Source organism: Lepisma saccharinum, chromosome 18 (assembly GCF_977018435.1).
Source record: "Lepisma saccharinum chromosome 18, izLepSacc3.1, whole genome shotgun sequence".
Taxonomy (NCBI): Eukaryota; Metazoa; Arthropoda; class Insecta; order Zygentoma; family Lepismatidae; genus Lepisma; species Lepisma saccharinum.
In genome coordinates, this window is record NC_139246.1 from 36203681 (window position 1) to 36222601 (window position 18921).

The 18921-nt window shown below is 37.5% G+C and overlaps 1 protein-coding gene across 2 annotated transcripts in view; it reads right to left on the reverse strand.

The window, feature by feature from the left end:
* The window catches only part of LOC146002527 (uncharacterized), a 52113-nt gene extending 36479 nt beyond the window's left edge, over positions 1-15634 (reverse strand). Inside the window, exons 1-3 of one of the 2 annotated variants that reach the window (XM_083140438.1) lie at positions 15555-15634; positions 10053-10151; positions 1605-1712 (exon numbers count right to left, since the gene is read on the reverse strand). In XM_083140438.1, coding sequence (XP_082996564.1) covers positions 1605-1694 — 90 coding nt within the window. In that variant the 5' untranslated portion in view covers positions 1695-1712; positions 10053-10151; positions 15555-15634. The remainder of the gene's footprint in view (positions 1-1604; positions 1713-10052; positions 10152-15554) is intronic. The other variant, XM_083140437.1, reaches the window with a different exon arrangement.
* Between the last annotated feature and the right edge of the window lie 3287 nt (positions 15635-18921).

The window sequence follows — 18921 nt, forward strand, 5'->3', positions numbered from 1 at the left end:
ACTGCATCTCCTTGAAAATTCTAAATGTAGGAATAAGTAAAAATCAACATTTTTAGTAACGTCTGATAATTAAGGGTCCAGGGGGGAAGCAGGGGCAAAGGCCCAAAGTTCGAAATTTTCCGTTAATTATGCAAAATTTCTGAATGACGTAATTTCCAGGTTTTTTTTCCAAAGTTGCAGCACCAGGATTACATATCATCATATAGTACTTTTTTGTCCTGCTTCCCTCCAAATTTGGTTAAGTCCAGCATCCATACGGCCAATGCTAGAAGCAAAATTCCAGACATTATCCGGAAGCTGGCAACACTGTATGGTTCTAGGAATGTACCTCCGCTACAAACTACATTTTTCATTCGCTTTGGTCTATTGAGGGAAAGGAGGGGGGGGGTGGAGGCACAGAACTAGGCCAAATTTAAGAAGAGAAATTAATTTTCTTCTTCTTCCTTACTAATTACTGGGAGGAAGAATGTACAAATTCTGTCTCCGCTAAAAGTCCAGTATTTTAAGACAAAACAAAACCTATTTTATCTCTCTACAACAATTAGTCCTCCAACTTTGATTTTTTTGTACTTCAGGGCAAGTTTGAAAAGCATGACAGGAATACAGGCACGCGAGGTTCCATTGACTAAAGGTTAAAAATCTGAAGAGAACATGAAAATACTGGCATGAACGCAAAAGTAACTAACTGTCTTATGTCTAACATACATAATTACAGAACTCCTGGCCAACATGTCGGCCTCTGCTTTCTACATATGTGTATTCCAAACTTTCAACCAAGTATATCAACTACTCTAGCACACACATAAAGTACTTAAACATTAATAATTTGCGATCCAGCATTGCTACTCCTTGAAACTATAATAAAATATATCACTAATATGCTTAAAACTTACTTCGTTACCTGGTGTCTACTTACCAGTAGTCATCTCACAACCATTGTAGTAGATTTGACGAGTAGACCGTTGGGACTAATGTTCTCATCTTGAAGGGCAGCACTGATCCCATGCACATGATATATTTAACAGAGCGTGTTAATAACTTTTGAACTTACAACAATGGAGGCAATAATTGTATAATCACACAGTGAACAATAGTAAGGCTGCCCCAGGAGACTTGATAGTCCCCTGCTACCCAAAATGCTCCACACAATTTAATATTTTTATTGTGACGTGGCTATACTTATGATTTTTACTTCTCCACAGCTGTCTTTGTTGCTAATGCAATAATTTGCTGAGTTATTCTTTTAAAGAAATATATACGAAAAATACAGAGCTTTTAGACTAAACGAAGCGTAATGTTACCAGAAGTATGGCCACAACTTAACATAAATAAAATATATATTTAGTATGACCAGTGGAACTGTGATAAATGTTGAAAATAAATAACCACAGTAAAAAATAATAACTTTCTGTAACTGACAAATGCAAATTAAATTATATTATTGCCTCAATACATTATTACATACGCTAAAGCCACCAGTCAAGACTTAACCTCAGGTAATTAAACACATATATTTACCTAGGTATGCACTAATACACAAAACAATGTGAGAGTAACCTTATAGATAGCTCAGTGTAAACCTGTGCCATAAGTACTAGTCATACCTCACTCATGTCCATTTTCACATCGTCGTAGTTGACGTCCTCTTCACTAGAATGTCTAAGGAAGCTTCCCTTCATGTCTGTCTTTAGCATGCTACTATTTTGGGACTCCTAAAACAAGGAGAAATTTGAATAAATAGAAATGAAGTCAAAAGGGATTGTAAAAACGACAATACTTTCTATACACATAGTCATTCAATGATGAGTGCAAAAGGTTCATGGACACTCCCAGGGGTCTACACATCTTGAAAATTATGGAGGAAAAAAAATCATTAACGTGGAAAAAACATATTTCACGAGTATCATATTTCTATCTTTTTATGAGCTTATCACGACAATAATGTTCTGTGATTAGATGGAATTGATGAAACTCCACACAATGGGGGCCTCTCAGATGGTGCAGCGGTATCATTGTAGCCATGTAATAAAGGGGTCCTGGGTTTGATACCTGGTGGAGGCACATAGTGGTTCGGATCCCACTTTAAACTGTAGGTCCAGTCCCTATTAGCCTTACAGTGCATAAAGTGGATTTAAAACACCAAATCAATCAATCAATTCACACAATGGAACACCAATGCTTAAGGCAGGCTGGGACTTGAACTGGTACCTTCTGTGGCAAATTGAAGGGTAGTTTCCTTCAGGAATCGTGGAAGAGACAAACACGTGGGGACATTTATGTGGTCTATCAGATGGGTGCTAGAATATTACATGAGTGCTTCTTTGACATCCTTAATCCTTATACCAGGCTTGTTTTCAGTGTGAAATTTAAAATCTGGCAATGCTAAAGCCCGTTTGGCAAAATTTTGTCTATTCCGTTGAAAGCCAGGGAGGGTCACATGAACTGCTGAACCAATTGGCTTGGTCCGGTCGTCGTGGTGAGGAGAAATTCTCGTGGTATTCTGCATTGCCAAATTTTTAGTTTTGAGTCATTTTTGAAACAGGTGGCACCCTCAACAAGGCCAAGCCTAATGGTTGAGTAGCAACCGAATGGGTCTCCGATTCCCTGTCTCTCCCTGGAAAGTGAGCAAAGGTACAAGTTGACAGGAAAAGGTGTCGTGCACGACTGGACAAAAGTCAGCCTTTCCCCTACTCTGAAACTCGCACAACTGGAGGCAAAAAGGCTAGGTTTCCTGACGTTTGTTCTTTCGCTGGTCGGGCTTTAGAAGCACAAATTACAGCTCATATTGTCCTATGATTGATAAAAGAATTCCTTTAACAAGTAGAAGTAAAAAATAATCCCCGAAATTTAAGCAATGCTGGGACATGAGGGTTCAAAACGGTACCTGCATGTTACTTGTGCCATGCACAAAGTGGCGGAATATGTGCAGTTGGAGGGGAGAGGTGGAAGGCACAACAAATGAATGCTTCAACTTGCCGTGCCCCTGTGCTTGACAGCCATATTCCAACTTTCACTTTGCAGAGGCAATATTTGCTGAACTGACATGTAAAACTCAGTGCAACTTGGACATTTTATCGATAACACTATGTAGAAAAATTGTAAAAGAAGAAATCACATGCCACATATTTAAGAGTAGTTTGGTTGGAGTTTGCCTTCTGCGCCCCAGAGCGCTGTAGGTGACGTTCGAGCTGACATATGTTGGTAAAAGTGGCAATCCTACCGCAAGGGTCATGTACATTCGGACGATCTCAAAGGCACACAAAAGCAACGGGAGAGAATGGGACGGAGTGCTTCCCAATTCTGACATGTATGTTCGATTCTTGTGCCAAGAATTACGCAGTTGCTGCTGATACTTTCAGAGAAAAAATATTTTCTAATAAGAGCCATGCTTTTGTTCGGCAGGAAATTTAAAATTCCGCAAAGTTTTATATATTGGAAACAATGAATTCTAGTTACAAATTATACTTTGTTTTCTTAAATACAGGCTAGGTAATAAACCTATGGTCGAAAAACCCCAATTTTCTTTTATCAAGTAGAAGATGACAAAAGTAAAAAAAATATATTTTTTTAGGATTTTATTTATTTTACTTCACTCTGGGCTAACTGCGAAGATGAGGATGAGTGACAGTATGATGGAATTGATGAAGGGACACTCAAAAATAGCTCATTACCCAGGCCAGAATTAGAACCTGGGACCCTTGGTGCCATACTGTGCTGACAATGCTGCCACAGAGGTCAACATTTCTAAAAGTCGAAAAGGCTCCTTATGGCATGTATGTCACATCCATCATTTAAGGATTACTATAACTGTACAAAGTAAAAGAGTGGGAAAAAATTGTGTTATGGATAACGTCAACAACAAAGTGAGGAAGGACCCTCCAGTCTACAAAAAAATCATTCACTGTGGATGCGCTACCACTATTGAGAAAACTGGGTCAGTTCGAGTGATACCAAACTGACATGTGCAGCTTGTAGTGTCCATCAGTTGCATTACTTCATGAAGGTTTATCCCAAGGAACAAACACCACTTGTATTGGTCTAAAAGCTCCCTAATTTTAATGAGTGGGCATTTTTATTCTAAATAATTAATGTGTAGGAGTTTAAAAACATTTATTAATGATATTAAAATAAGCATTATCTAGCTTAATAATGTGCATCAAGATCATTTAAAAAATGCAAATTGAAGAGAAATACATAAATAGAACTTGGCACCTTTCTAACACAGGCATTAATACAGACTTGGAAGATACTAGCCAGTGAGTGAATTTGTGGTCATGCTGCTTCAATGTGAAACTCTCATGTTGTGTGTCACTTCTTTCACTAATAAAACTTGCTTAGTGACAATACTTCACTTAACTATTGACATCAATGTAAGGCAGCTTTCCAACTAAAGTGTCAAGCAATATGGGGTTCTCTATGGAAATGACAACGTACATTCTCTGGTTCAAGATACTATTTCTATTTTATTAACATAGAGAAATAAAATTCCGTACATAAATAATACTTTGGAATCCTGCATCACACAGTGACATTGCTGCTTGTGTTGTGCATACTATCTTTCCAAGTCACTTTGTGATTGCAAACCAATTGACAAATATAATTGTTCCCAGCAATTTTCTAACAAACCTTTAAAGGTAAAAGGTTAAGTTACCCTTGCATATAGAACCATTCCATTAAAGGTACATTTAGGAGATGTGATCAGCACTATGCTCCAGCTGCCTTTAACCCTCCCCCCAGGTACCCATTGATTTGAGGCTGGATGAGCCACAGAGCCACTTTTTTGTGGGGACAAGGCCGGAAAAAAATCTGACCCTAGAACACCCAACCGCGAAAATCAAACCTGGGTGTCCCATACGGCAGTCAGACACCCTACCGACTATACCCTGTCCCAGCTAACTGTGGAGCAAGTCGGCGCATAGCATCAGAGAAGCGAGGGAAATCGAGTGGCCAGAGCGAAGCAGTGCACGCTTTCCCTCACTCAACTTAATTTTGTCCCTCTCACGTGTTCATTGGTGGAGTCGTCTTGCGTCACTACTTGCGCAGACACTTGTTTTTGTTTGCCTGCTCCACAGTTAGCTCGGACAGAGTATAGACCACCGTTGCTCTTTCAAAACAAAAAGTAATCCACATAATGTATTATTATTATTAAAAAAAACTTGGCTGAATTACTTTTGTAACACAATCACTATAATGGAACCACTAGCAAAAAAAAAAAACATGCGCAGACTCGCAACTCCTGTGAAACATCCTCCCACAAGGTGGGGAGGGAGAGAGTGGAGAATGCCTCCTTATGGCCAGAGGGGAAGGTGCGCGAGGGATTTTAGCTGAAGGTTATTTTGTTTGTGGTCGCTCTATACATTTACTGACTGCACAGACATCTAATTTACTCTTCAAGCAAGATACCTTCTTTTCTCTATCCCTTTCCACACTACCCAAGTAAAAAAAGGTAAAGTGCTCCCCTGTGCTATGCACCATGCCATGTATCAGAGAGAAATGTGGTGCATACAACCCATTTATCACACTTTTCTCGATTAAGCATGTGTCAAAATTATATTTTTAAAAACAGAGAGCATAGGAATTTAGATATAAGCATTATGAGAATATCAACTTGTACAAGTGCAACACACAAAATTTAGACTTTGCTAGCCAAATACCTTGATGACGCAACAAATCATGCCATGGAACAAAATAATTTGAAGAAGCTCTTACACATACAATTAAATCAAAGCCAACGTAACTGGACATATTAAAACACAAATACATATTAGAATTTTTTGTCTACATTCAAGTAAGAGATTTTGAAAGTCAAAACTAGGCTGATATCAATATTCATGGGTACTAAGAATATATCAAGAGTTTTAAGTGCATGTGCAGAAGCAGAAAAAATGTTTTACAACACACATGCAAAGAATTTAGAAAGACAAATGGGGAGCCACACAAGATTACATATTTGTATCAATTAAATGTGAATAACATATCATAATAAATATTAAATTATGACATACATTTTACCTATATCAAAATAACATAAAATACAACAAACTATAAAAAGACATTTCAGGAGAACACACGCTCCCTTCATCACATATTTATTTATATTTTGACTAAAGATACAGTTATAACAATGGTTAACAATTTTTTAAACAAAAAGAATCATTATATAATGGATGTTGCCAATGCTACATTGTTGTAATATAGCAACCTAAATGTGAAAAGAAGCAGTCTGTTTTATTTTTATTTCAGATAAAAAAAAAATGATCACATTATTTCTTATTTAAAATTATGAATCCCAAATATCATCAGGTAATTCAAATTCATCATTGTTTTCACAAAGTTTCTTGATGTTTTCTGTTACATTAAATTTTAAAGATGGTGGCTTACTCCATTTGTGAAAAAGAAAACTCCATACTGGATCTATGTTACCATTTTCATTATTTAATTTATTCCAGTGTTCTTCTGCAATGAACAAAGCTTCCCAGACATTCAACCCTATGTTTCACCATCATGGACGTATTTAAATTGTTAAATGAATCACACCGTCACTTGCGAACCCATGAATAACAATGTAATTTCTTTCCTTGATCTGAAAATTAAGACAACTGACACAACAATTCAAACATCAGTCCATAGGAAAAAAATAGCAGGGGAAAAATGCATCCAAGCCAAATTCAGAACATTCTCGTATAACAATGGATAATATATTTTCAATTTTTTTCCTGAGAGCACAATGTTCTAATAATAAGGATATCAAAAATGAAGCAGAGAGGCTTTTTAATATAGCAAAAGAAAAGGGCTTTCACACTAACAGAATAAACCAAATCAAAAAACAAGTCGCAAGAAAACTAAAGGAAAAGAGAAATACAGAAAAAGATGAAAAATCTGTTGAAAAGAAATGTGTGTGCATTCCATTCCACAAGGGATTCTCACATATAATTGCAAAAATTTTTAGAGATTTAATTTCAAAATTGTTTTTAGATCACCAAGTAGTTTAGAATGTACATTTAATGAATTCAAAATGAGAAATTCTCTACCAGATGTCAAAACTACAGGAATATATAATATAAGTTGTTCATGTTCAAAGGATTATGTAGGACAAACAGCAAGGAAAATGGCAGGAACATGATTTGGACATTATAAATCTAAACCCAAGAACAGGTTTGTCAGCTCACATCATCGACGAGAAACATTTGATTACAAAGAGAAGGGTTTTAAAAAGACTGATGCGAAACATAGAGTTGAATGTCTAGGAAGCTTCGTTCATTGCAGAAGAACACTGGAATAAATTAAATAATTAAAATGGTAACATAGATCCAGTATGGAGTTTTCTTTTTCACAAATGGAGTAAGCCACCATCTTTAAAATTTAATGTAACAGAAAACATCAAGAAACTTTGTGAAAACAATGACGACTTTGAATTACCTGATGATATTTGGGATTCATAATTTTAAATAAGAAATAATGTGATCAAATTTTTTATCTGAAATAAAAATAAAACAGACTGCTTATTTTCACAGTCAGGTTGCTATATTACAGCAATGTAACATCGACAACATCCATTATATAATGATATCTTTTTGTTTAAAAAATTGCTAACCATAGTTATAACTGCATCTTTAGTCAAAATATAAATAAATGTCTGATGAAGGGAGTGTGTGTTCTCCTGAAACGTCACAACGAAAAACTGTTTTTCTTATGCTTGGAATAACCGTAAACTACAAGAAAATAATTCTATAAAGCAAGCAATGCATACATACAAGAAAAACTATTATAAAAAGTCTGAAGAAGCTACATAGTTTTAGTGCCTTCTTTTGTTTTACTCGTTATCTACTCATTACTTTATCCCGATGGCCAGGATTCAACATTTCTGCAACGTTGATAGACATTTATTTGTGGGATCTCTCGTGTTTTCTTCCTGATTTTGATACAATGAGAGTGTGTACTTTCCTGCAAGAAGTCTTCGTAAATATAAAGCAAATAGGCCTGTGACTTTTAAGTACAATGATATGTATATTACTATCATTAAATATTCAAAATATTTAATTTAAGGTGCTGAGTTTCTATTTACAATCAGAGGCACAACCACGAATTTTTGTCTAGGAAGGCAAGTACCAGAATAAACGTACTACTACTACTACTAATAATAATAGTGTTAATATTATTATTATCGATTTGTTTTATTTTACTTCGCTTCTTGTGCCACGTTTGGCTAATTTGCGAAGATGGGGATGAGTGATATGATGAAATTGATGGACAGTCACAAACATCCATGCCCAGCCAGGATTCAAACCCGCTGGGACCAACATTGTTGTTGTTGTTGTTGTTGTTATTATTATTATTATTATTAGTAGTAGTAGTAGTAGTATCAAAGACGTTATTATCCTCGTAAATTATGCAATTATTTTTCTCCACACGGCACAGTAGTTCGGATTCCACTTCAAACTGTAGGTCCAGTCCCGATTAGCCTTTCTGTGCATAAAGTGCACTTAAAACCACAAATCAATCAATCAATCAATTTTACACCATTTTTCATTTAGATACTTCGGCACCCAGGGCCGACTCCCAGCTATGGTTATAAACTTGATAAGACTAAGAAAATATTACGAAAATAATTTTTATTCGCATAAAATGTGAATAGGATTTGGATTAGAAAAAGTTGTAATTTTTCACGCGTACAGAGAAAAATTCAAGTAGAATTCACGCATAATTCCCGGAGCCAATAATTCACACATAATTCCCGGTGAGCAGCCACCCTGTCAGTGAAACTTGACAGGGAAATAAAGGAAACAAAAAATGCTCATGCCAGGACTCAAACATGCTACGTTCGATGATGATATTGTGAGTAGACCACTTAATGTGCTCAACAATCCAGGATTCATAAGGTATCCTTATCATCTTGCTCCTGATACACTGTTCTTCTGTGGAACAGATTAAGACACCCTCTAATGGAAAAAAATAAGATTCGATATGGAGTTTTCTGCATGCCCAACTTTTCAGTATATGAAGCTGTAAATGTGGCTGGCAATAAAATAAGTAAATACATTCTCCTTTGAGGAGATAGCTCCTCTTGGCACTTCCTGATTTAGAAGCTACATAAGTAGGCAACACTGACTGTAGCTGTCCACGTGGTGAAAAATCACCCGAAGCAACACACTGCCCTTCCAGCAAATTGTGCAGGCCTTGTTGAATGCCCAGTTACATTGGAAGCACAAAGCACCTTGAAGAGGAGAAACCTGGGTAAAGACACAAGTCAACTCGTCGGCGCAGGCAAGAAATCAGGAAAACCCATTCTAAGAAGCAGGTAAGCATGAGTAGGATAAATAGCATCATTACAGTCCTCTATGTACAAAGAGCTTCATATACCTTGTTGAAGACACCTTACAGTTATGTCATTTGGATCTGAAAAAATTGGGGCACCCTTCTTACAAGTCAGACCTGGCAGTTCTGTATCTTTCTACACATGAAATAGTTCCTCACAGGTTAATGATGAGAAACTGAAAATGCTAAATGAGTCTACGGAAATCAAACATATAATAATAATAAAAATACAGAAATTACTTCATGAACACTCAGCTAGTAACTTGGTAGTTGTCTTCTGCGAGGGTCTACAACAAATGGTTTTCTGATATGACAATTATCTCAACAATGGTGGTGAATACCGCGAGAAATAGCTTATGGCGTAAGGATTCTGATGATAATTTTGTGACAAAGGGCCAAATAAATTTATTCGTTTTTTTTTACTAGTAATACATAAACATAGTAAATAAAAAAAAATAACTCTTGATTTCAAACAAGAGCTATTTACAAAATTACAGGCAATCTAGATATATATAAAAAAACAAAAAACAATGGTGTAGATGGTGGCAGAAAGATGTTGCACATTAGCATGTATTTAATTTCCTAAAATGAGCTACACAATGCAATGAACCTTGTATAGCATTAAAAAAAGAATCTTACATTTGCTTCTGTACAGATATATAGAATACCTCTTATGCCTGATTTACATACAAAAACAACCCTTCTTCGTAAATCTTCCACAAATTGTGACTACTTACCTTGACTTCACGATGAGAAGCAAAGTGATGCCATCCTCAAGTCATCTTAAAGCTCTAAAAGCTTTGTCGAAATGAACCAGTACTGCTCTCCAAATGTTTCTATGTAACAATAAGTAGCGATTATGTGAATATAATGATCTTCTAATTTTTTAGTACGATTTTAATAAGAATCTCTCAAAGATCTGTGATAATGATAAGTCTACAAGTTACGAACACTTTAAAATCCTCTGGGAAATACACAAACATAAATCAGCAAAATACATTCACTTTTAACTTCATCAAAAACTGTTTATCTAACATCATTTGCGGTAACTCATACATGTAGAGTACTTTTCTTATCCACTTAGATGAATGTAGCTTACATTGTAATTATGCATGTCCAAAACACACAATTCTATAAATTAATAGACCATTTAACTTATGCCCTCAGAGCTGTTGAGATGCATTAAGAAATCTGATAGATAGTGATTTACTGTTAGAAAATAACTAATACAGCAGGTCCACAGATAGTGACAAAAAATACTTATACAACAAGCAGTCAAGACATGCAGCAATAAATTTGAGAAATCGCAAGCTGGCCTTACACAATACAAATTTCTGGTATTGTCTGTGGGTAATAATGGAATGTGAGGATGCAACATCCACTTTGCAATACAAACAAGCATAGAAGCGACTTTTCTAATAAAATGGGTTCCTTAAAATTTCGATTACAGCTGAATGGGCATGACGTACACATATACTCACTGTTATTAATAACAGAAAACAGAAATGGATATGTATAGTTGTTTTAATTTCAGAATTAGTATTGTTTAATGTTTGAAACAGTTCCAGGTAACGATGCGATCTCGCACAAACATATTTATTTTTTACAGGAGAAAGTATTTATGGAATTGAATTTCTATAGATTGTTTAAAGGGTGTGGAAGTATTTTTTTCATTAAAACTCCAATCTCCATGAAACGTCTCAAATTCGTTTATTTTTCACATTTGTACTTACCTATTATGCATTGCTAAGAATTCTTGAAGGTGGGATTTTGCTTTTTTCACCAAAATAATTTCAATTTTCCACATATTGAGTAATTATTGTTAGTTCGTTTTTCGCTTGCATTACACACAATATGGCAGGCAAATCTTGACTAGCATTTTCTATGATCAGTGGGTATGCAGGGTTTCCAACCTTCTTCACCGAAAAATACCTATTTTCGTGTTACTGATTTTGTATTTTTTTCCGGGTTCGAAAACCCCACGAACCATGCACGTAACCCCACACACCATTTACGGATAGCCCCATGAACCATGCATGGCAAGGTTAGGTTAGGCAAACATAATTAAAATTGTCATGTTCTTAAAAAAAAAAAGGCATGGTTGAAAACACTGACCGGGGGTTACATCATCAAATGCACGCAACATTTGGTTCACGTAGTGGAAGGACATACGCCAAATAAATTAAATGATTGAAAAAAAAAAAACACTTCCATGACCTTTCAAAAGGAACTCAGTTCGGTAAGTACTTTCTCCTGTAAAATTGAAGAAATATGTTTCCCGGAGATCAAAATTTTATCTTTTTTCCATCTTGCAATATATTGGACCGCAAATTCATGTAGGCTATCTTTCAAGCCAAGTGGTTGTTTTGCAAGAATTTTTCTTGGGTCCATGTTGAAATCTTACATCCTCGATTTCGCAGGTGAATTTTTTTTAAATAAAGATTGTGTGCTGCTAATTGTGAATAATAAAATTCTGGAGCGCGGAAATAAGTATTTACGACTGTACAGCCGCTTGAAGTTGCGACGTGGTTGCTGTGTTGAAATTTCCCACCGATTTCTGGCTCTGCCCCTGGGGTATTTAACCTACTGCTACCACGACCCCGCCTCCGGCTACCCACCTTTCTATATAGAGTCAGTCCCTTTTGAAGGTATGTTAGAAACTGACCAGAGCCACCTGCCCCAATACTATTTTTCTCACAGACATATTTAGGTACCAAAGAAATAAGGCTGAAATTAAACCTCAAAAGGTAACTTACCTCTTTATCTCAAGTGTAGGCTGAAATGCGGGTCGAAGTTAATTTGAAAGCCCAAAAGAGAAGTCAGTCGTATGTCAAAAGTCTTTGTTGCCTTTTTCCACAGAATACTACCTGCCCCTGTTCGTACCATCATAGAAATAAATAAGAAATACAATGTTGCAAATTATCCCACCCACAAGTCACTCAAAAAATGCAATTTCCTCGAAGCAGCCAGCAGACCATCTCCCTGCAAGTCAGGCATAATGTCACGTACGTCTCGTCTGACAAAGTCCTCTACATCCTTCATCCATTGAACATCCGTCAATCTCATCTTGGCTTGTTTAGTTCTCCTTTGTTTGTCAATTGGATGTCACACAAATCAAGAAATGTCTGAAATCAAATCTCCAACCCACCAATACGTCATACCAATAACATATCGCAAATTATCCCATTGCACAAGTCAATCATAAGAAGAAAAATAAAATGTTTAGACGTGCGCCTGTGACATGAATCCAATATGGAAGCCCTGAAAAGCTGTATAGACACAACGTACGTAAGGAACTTCAATATAAAAAAAACAAAAAACGTAAGTTTCGTAGCCCTAGATGTAAAAAAATACCTTCCGCGCTATTAAGAAACACCCTTTGTTACAAGAAATTTATTTATTTGACAAAAAGATTTGAAATGTTCGCGAAATACAGGGTGTAAGATTTCGACACAGAGCCTTATTTTTAATTTTTGAAAGCTGCATCACATTATGTTACGAACAAAATTTTAACTATGCTTGCCTAACCTAACCTTGCCGGAAATGGTTGTTGGGGCTATCAGTCAATGGTTTTTTGGGGATCGAACCCTAGAAAAATCCAAAATTAGTAACACCAATGTAGGTATATTTCGAATAAGATGGTTGGAAACACTGCATAGCCACTGATGATTCACTATGCTACTCAAGATGTGCCTGCCATCTCGTGGTATGCAAGCGAAGAAAGCAAGAACAATAATTACTGTTAATATGATAAATTTAAGTTATTTTCTCCACAACAGCAAAATCTCACCTTCAAGAACCTGTACTTGTTTACTATCCGTCGGACAGATTTCTTCATTTCTACAGAAGAAACTACTTACCGTCATAAGTTCCTGTTCTAACATCGGGAAGGTGTTTTGTGTGAAATTCAGGTAAGTTTTCCGTATCCTGGAAACGATTTCTTAAAATTTAGAAGTTTGGGGCTCATTTAGGGGAAGGTGACTCCGGCCAATTTCTAACATGCCTTTAACAAGGGAGTCTATAGAAAAAGCTGGGAAGCCGGAGCGGAGCCTAGAATCGGTGGGAAATTTGAGTCAAAAATTTCAAATGAAAATAATTTTTTTCTTTAAATTTCGCACCGATTCCGGGATGGATACACCCAAAAACCATTCGCGGAACATTCCGCGAAGCAGATAGGTAAGTACGAATGTCAAAAATTGATGGAACTCAGAAGTTATATGTGTCCGACGGATAGTACACTTTGGTAAGAATTGACAATATAGAGAAAGTCTCCAATTTTGTTAATTGTTGGTATACTAAATAATTTTGGCCTCCTAATCACGAATCTGTTGCAAAAAACCGGGGGTCACGTCTGGAAACATTGTTTGTTAGCCCCAAAAACCATCCACGGGTAGCCCCACAAACCACTGATATTAGCACCAAAAACCATTAACAGGTAGCCCCACAAACCATCCACGGGTAACCCCACAAACCATTGCTGTTAGCCCCCAAAACAATCCACAGGTAACCCCACAAACCATTGACGTTAGCCCCATGAACCATTGACATGAGGTTAGGTTAGGCCTGTTAGGTTCCATTAGCACTCATTTCACCCCTAAATTCATCGAAAAATATATAGAATTGAACATCATAAATCATTTTCTTGTAAAACAACGGCGTGGTTGGAAACAATGACAGGAGATTACATTTTCGATCATAAAACTATGCATATACACCTATATATATAAAAAAAATTAATCGGCTTTTTTTTCAAATTTCCAGACGTGACCCCTGGTTTTTTACAACAGATTCGTGATTAGGAGGCCAAAATTAGTTAGTATACTGAAAATTAACAAAATTGGAGACTTTCTCTATATTGTGAATGCTCCTAAACTTTTACCCAAGATCCTTTCGCAATGCATAATCGGTAAGTACGAATGTTAGAAATGACGAAGAAACGTGTGAAGGTAACAGTTTCAAAGATTGGAGACACATTAAAATCTGATATTTTGTGTTTCGCATGGTTCGTACTCACAAATTGTGTATTGCGGAACATAGTTCAAGGTGCCATTATGATTTTTACACGAAAACAAACACAAATTTTCACATTCTGAGTGCTTTTTTTTATCGTTTCTTCGCTTTCAGAACACACAATATGGCGGGCACATCTTGACTCGTGTTGTGGGTATGCAGCGTTTCAATCTTCTGCACTGAAAAATACCTACTATCGTATTCGTCACCGGTGGAAATTATACATTATGCACGGGTAGCTGATGGATAGCCCCACAAACCATACATGGATAGCCCCACGAACCATTCACGGATAGCCCCACGAACCATTATGCACGGTAGATGACCGATAGGCCCATGAACCATTTCCGATAAGGTTAGGTTAGGTTTGGTTACGTTAGGCAAGCATAGTAAAAAAAAGGAGGGGGGGGGGTTGAAACACTGACAGGAGCTTACGTCATCAAACGTATGCAGCATCCGGTTGTTGCAGGGCAAGCAAATGAAAGCAATGGCAAGTTTGCGTCGGTGAGATATTTCTCTTGAAAAATACATTATTTCCTGGTCAAATATATTCCACGATGAAAGAAAATACCTCTATGAACGTTGTAAACCTTGGAGAAACTCATTTCCGTAAGTAGTTTCTTGTGTAAAATTGAAGAAATGTGTCTCCGATGTAGGAAACTGTTACCATTTTGCTATGCACTATACTGTCATGAAGGCACATAAGGGTGCAGTGAAATCAACGCCACTCTTGGCCAGCCTTTATAGACATCATAAAGCCCCTCTGCACCAATTAAGGGGAGTTGCCAAGCTGCTTATGGGAGAGCATCGACGTGAAAATTCCTGGCAAAGATTACTAACCCCGAAAATAAACCTGGGTGCCAGGCGAACTACAGACCGGCTGGTGTATTAAATGTGATAGTCGTTAATTTTTCAGCAACCTCTTTTGGATGCTAGTGATGCGGATTTTTCATAATTGTACTTACCAACACATACAGCTTCGTATTTAATAACGGTACGTATAAACCAACCTTAAGAGCATACTTTAAATGCCATTAACACATGTTACATGTAACAAATATAAAATAAAAGTAATTTCATATGTTTGAAATGTCCTCACCCACAAAAATGGCGTCGATACCATTCATGCATTTAACGTAATGAAGTAGTGAAAGCGTAATCCTAAAAACATAATTTCAACACGATATTTATTAACAACTAAAGTGTCAGTTAATAATGTAATAATGTACCTTTGCATCGCGTGATTTATCCCCGGTTTCGTCGTCACTCTCGTAACTCGCCAAACCTTCCATATTGGCTCTAACAGTATTGCCAAGTCCCAAAATGCGTACTCAAAATGCTAGCAGGAAAAATTCCAAAAAAACACAAAACAAAATAGCTATTTTTTTCCGCTTTCTTGAGGGGCATAGCCGTCGCACGGAGAGTGTCAACTGCCAAGGGTTCTGGGCACCCCTAATGTTTATACGGATTGAGAGCATTATGCTTTGTTTTCCATGCAGCTTTCTTTTCCTTCCTCGATAAGAATATATTCTTATTATCTCTCTTTCATCATAGAAACGTTACTTTTCTATGATGCAACAGAGGCGAAACCTTGTTTTTGGACTCATCTTGTCATGTTTTCCAGCATTTCTTGTTTATATGTGTGTATGTATGAATGTGTGTATGTTTTCCAGCATTTCTTGTTTATATGTGTGTATGTATGTATGTATGTATGTATGTGTGTGTGTGTATATATATATATATATCACAAAACCATCCTGAGGATGTTCTGGATTGATTTGTCTCGTTTATTTTACTTCACTGTTGTTCTTCTTTTGGCTAATCGCAAAGTTGAGGATGAGTGACATGAATTGAAATTGATTAAGGGTCACTCACAAAGAATATCCATGACCAGGCCTGGATTCGAACGCGGAACGCCTGGCGTCGTAGCGCGGTGAGTAACCACTAAAGTCGGCCTGATCATGTTCTGTCCACCGAAGCCTTCTCGATTTCAGCATTGTATTGTTAGAAAGGTAGTGTTGATTTACTTATTGTTCAGTTGCCAGGTAATCTGTCACCTAATTACGCCAGGCTTGAGCAAATCGCTTACACTTGTGAAAGCCAGCGAACACTGCCGTGCAGTACGAGATTCCCGTCTGCACCTGAAAGCAAGTAACCAACAGAGGTATAGGTAGGTACCTATACATATTTTTAGTAGATTTCGTCATCGGGGCTTCTATCCATTCATAAACGTTTTTGAAGTGACAAATAAGTCAATAATTTTACTTCTCCCTTACACTACATGCGCCAAATATGTACTCCATGCCAAATTTGGCGATCGTACACATACAAACTATTTATTATTTCTATAGATTGTTATGACTGTTAGTATTATTTCATTCATTATAAAATGTTGATCTGATTGTGGACTTCTCGTAGACTTTATGACGTGTAATGAAACTGCTGTGAAAAGTTATGAGAATGGATTTAGATAGAACGTATTCAGTTCTGCAGGAGACTCAAAGCCGGTATCGCTGCAACGGACTACAGTTATTGTAGCATACAAAGTACCTCTAATACAGTAGTATTGTAAAGTGATGAACGTGCCTTAAATATAGACAGAGCTGGGTTCAGTCAGTTTAGTTGAACCAACCACGGTGATCCAACCGGTAGGGGGTGCGAATGCAAGGAGGGGAGACCTGGGTTCGATTCCCAGATGGAAATTTTTCCAACTATGTTACTGCATGCAGCGGCTCTGGAGTTGACCCAGCGTCTACAAAATGGATACCTGAGTGGTAATCACCTGCGGAGCGTGGTGCTGACTACATCACTTCCACGAAAGTGAATGTAAGGGAATGTACCTTCACATCCCCCATATGCCTTTACGGTATGTTATAACGGTCAAATATTGAGTAACAGGTAATTAATCTAATTGCCCGTTAGTAGGAATTAATTGCAATTGGTAATATTAAAATCCGTCGCGAATACAGGTGTCTAGCGAACTGCCTTAGCCAGCACTAGCTTGCTCAACCACCGTTTTTCGCCCGAATTCGGATTTACATGCATTCTTATGGGAATATCAAGAAAAATGCAACTTCTAAACCAATGGACCGAATTGGATGAGATTTCAAGCAGCGGAAGAACACATCATGAAAGTACTGATTCCAAGATTTGAGCCTAATCAGAACAGAAATACGGGAGTTATGATTTATTAAAGATTCATCGCTGAATTGAAAGGGAGACGCTACCCTACCGAGTTGTCCTTGCTTTTCGTGACCGAATACAAAAGAGGAAGAGTTAGCCTAATCTCTGCGCGAGGGGCTGCGGCCAGAGGTTAAGGACCTGAGTGAGCATTGGCCAGGATAGGAGGACAACGGTCAAAGCACCAGAAACAATAAACAAGCACATGATCATAGAGGGTAGCGCGTCACCACGTTCAAATCTGGAATAAAAGGGATGATTTGGAATAGCGAGACACAGTTTTGACACAGTTTGCCTACAATCACCACCGGAGTGTGAGCTACGCGCGACCTAGCTGCGAGGTCTGGATTTGTTTTCCTCGAGTGAGTGTTTTAGAGCCATGGAGTAGAGCAGAATAGAACCAGGGGGTCGTTCTCCCCCTCGCCGTCAACGCATCCGTGCAAATACGTGTGGTTATGTGAGAATAGCGCCAGACACGTCCACCTGTGTCAATCGTCCGAAACAACGTCCTAAGTAGTAAAAGTTAATAACATTTGATATCCATGTGAAACCGCCAATGGCTCATCGCGTATGTTCGTCTCATCGCCCAAGTCACGTATCTGTACTTCCGAGTGACCGCGAAGAACTGACCTATTATTGCGCAAGTTGTCGAATGGAGTCGACAGTGGACGTGTACCGTCCTGGACGTCCCTGTGAAGTGAACGAGTGAAGTCAGGATCCGATGATGCCAGATGGAGCCGCCGACTGATCCACTTTCGCCAACCAGGATAACCGTGAAGTACAACACTGGAGTGTGGAGGCCTTCCAGAACTGTAGGACCACTTTCACCCAACCCAGGTCAGAGGGAATGCAGCGAAGGTAAGATCCAACCATGTGCGTGTGTGAGAGAGACGACGACTATCTACCGCGAATCTGCGTAAATCAAATCATTGCTTAACTTAAATCAGTGCTATGGCAACCCTAGACATCTGTTTTCCGGCGGAGTAATCAAATGTTAAAGATGAGAGTTTATCTTAACAGCAAACAATAATTCATTGAATATATTTATACCTTCAGAAAAGATAGAAGGGGTTCGCACAAGGAACAATTATTCACTTTATACTTAAAATCCTAAACGATAAATTGTAAAAGGCAATGTAGCCAAGACATAGCAAGAGTATGGTCAAAGTAGTAATTAATCTAACCTTTGTAATTGTCATATTGTCGCCATATGCCATAGAATGAGAATATGAATGTGAGATCGAGTGAAAGAGGGCAAGATGTACTGTGTATTTATCTGTGCTTTAATATATGTGTATATTCAGAAACACCGTAGTATTATGTAACGTCATTTCAGGTATTTAAAATCAAATCCTCCTAGGTTTATTCTTGGTAACTCCGACTGTTAGGCACTTATCCTGACCGTATTATATTTCA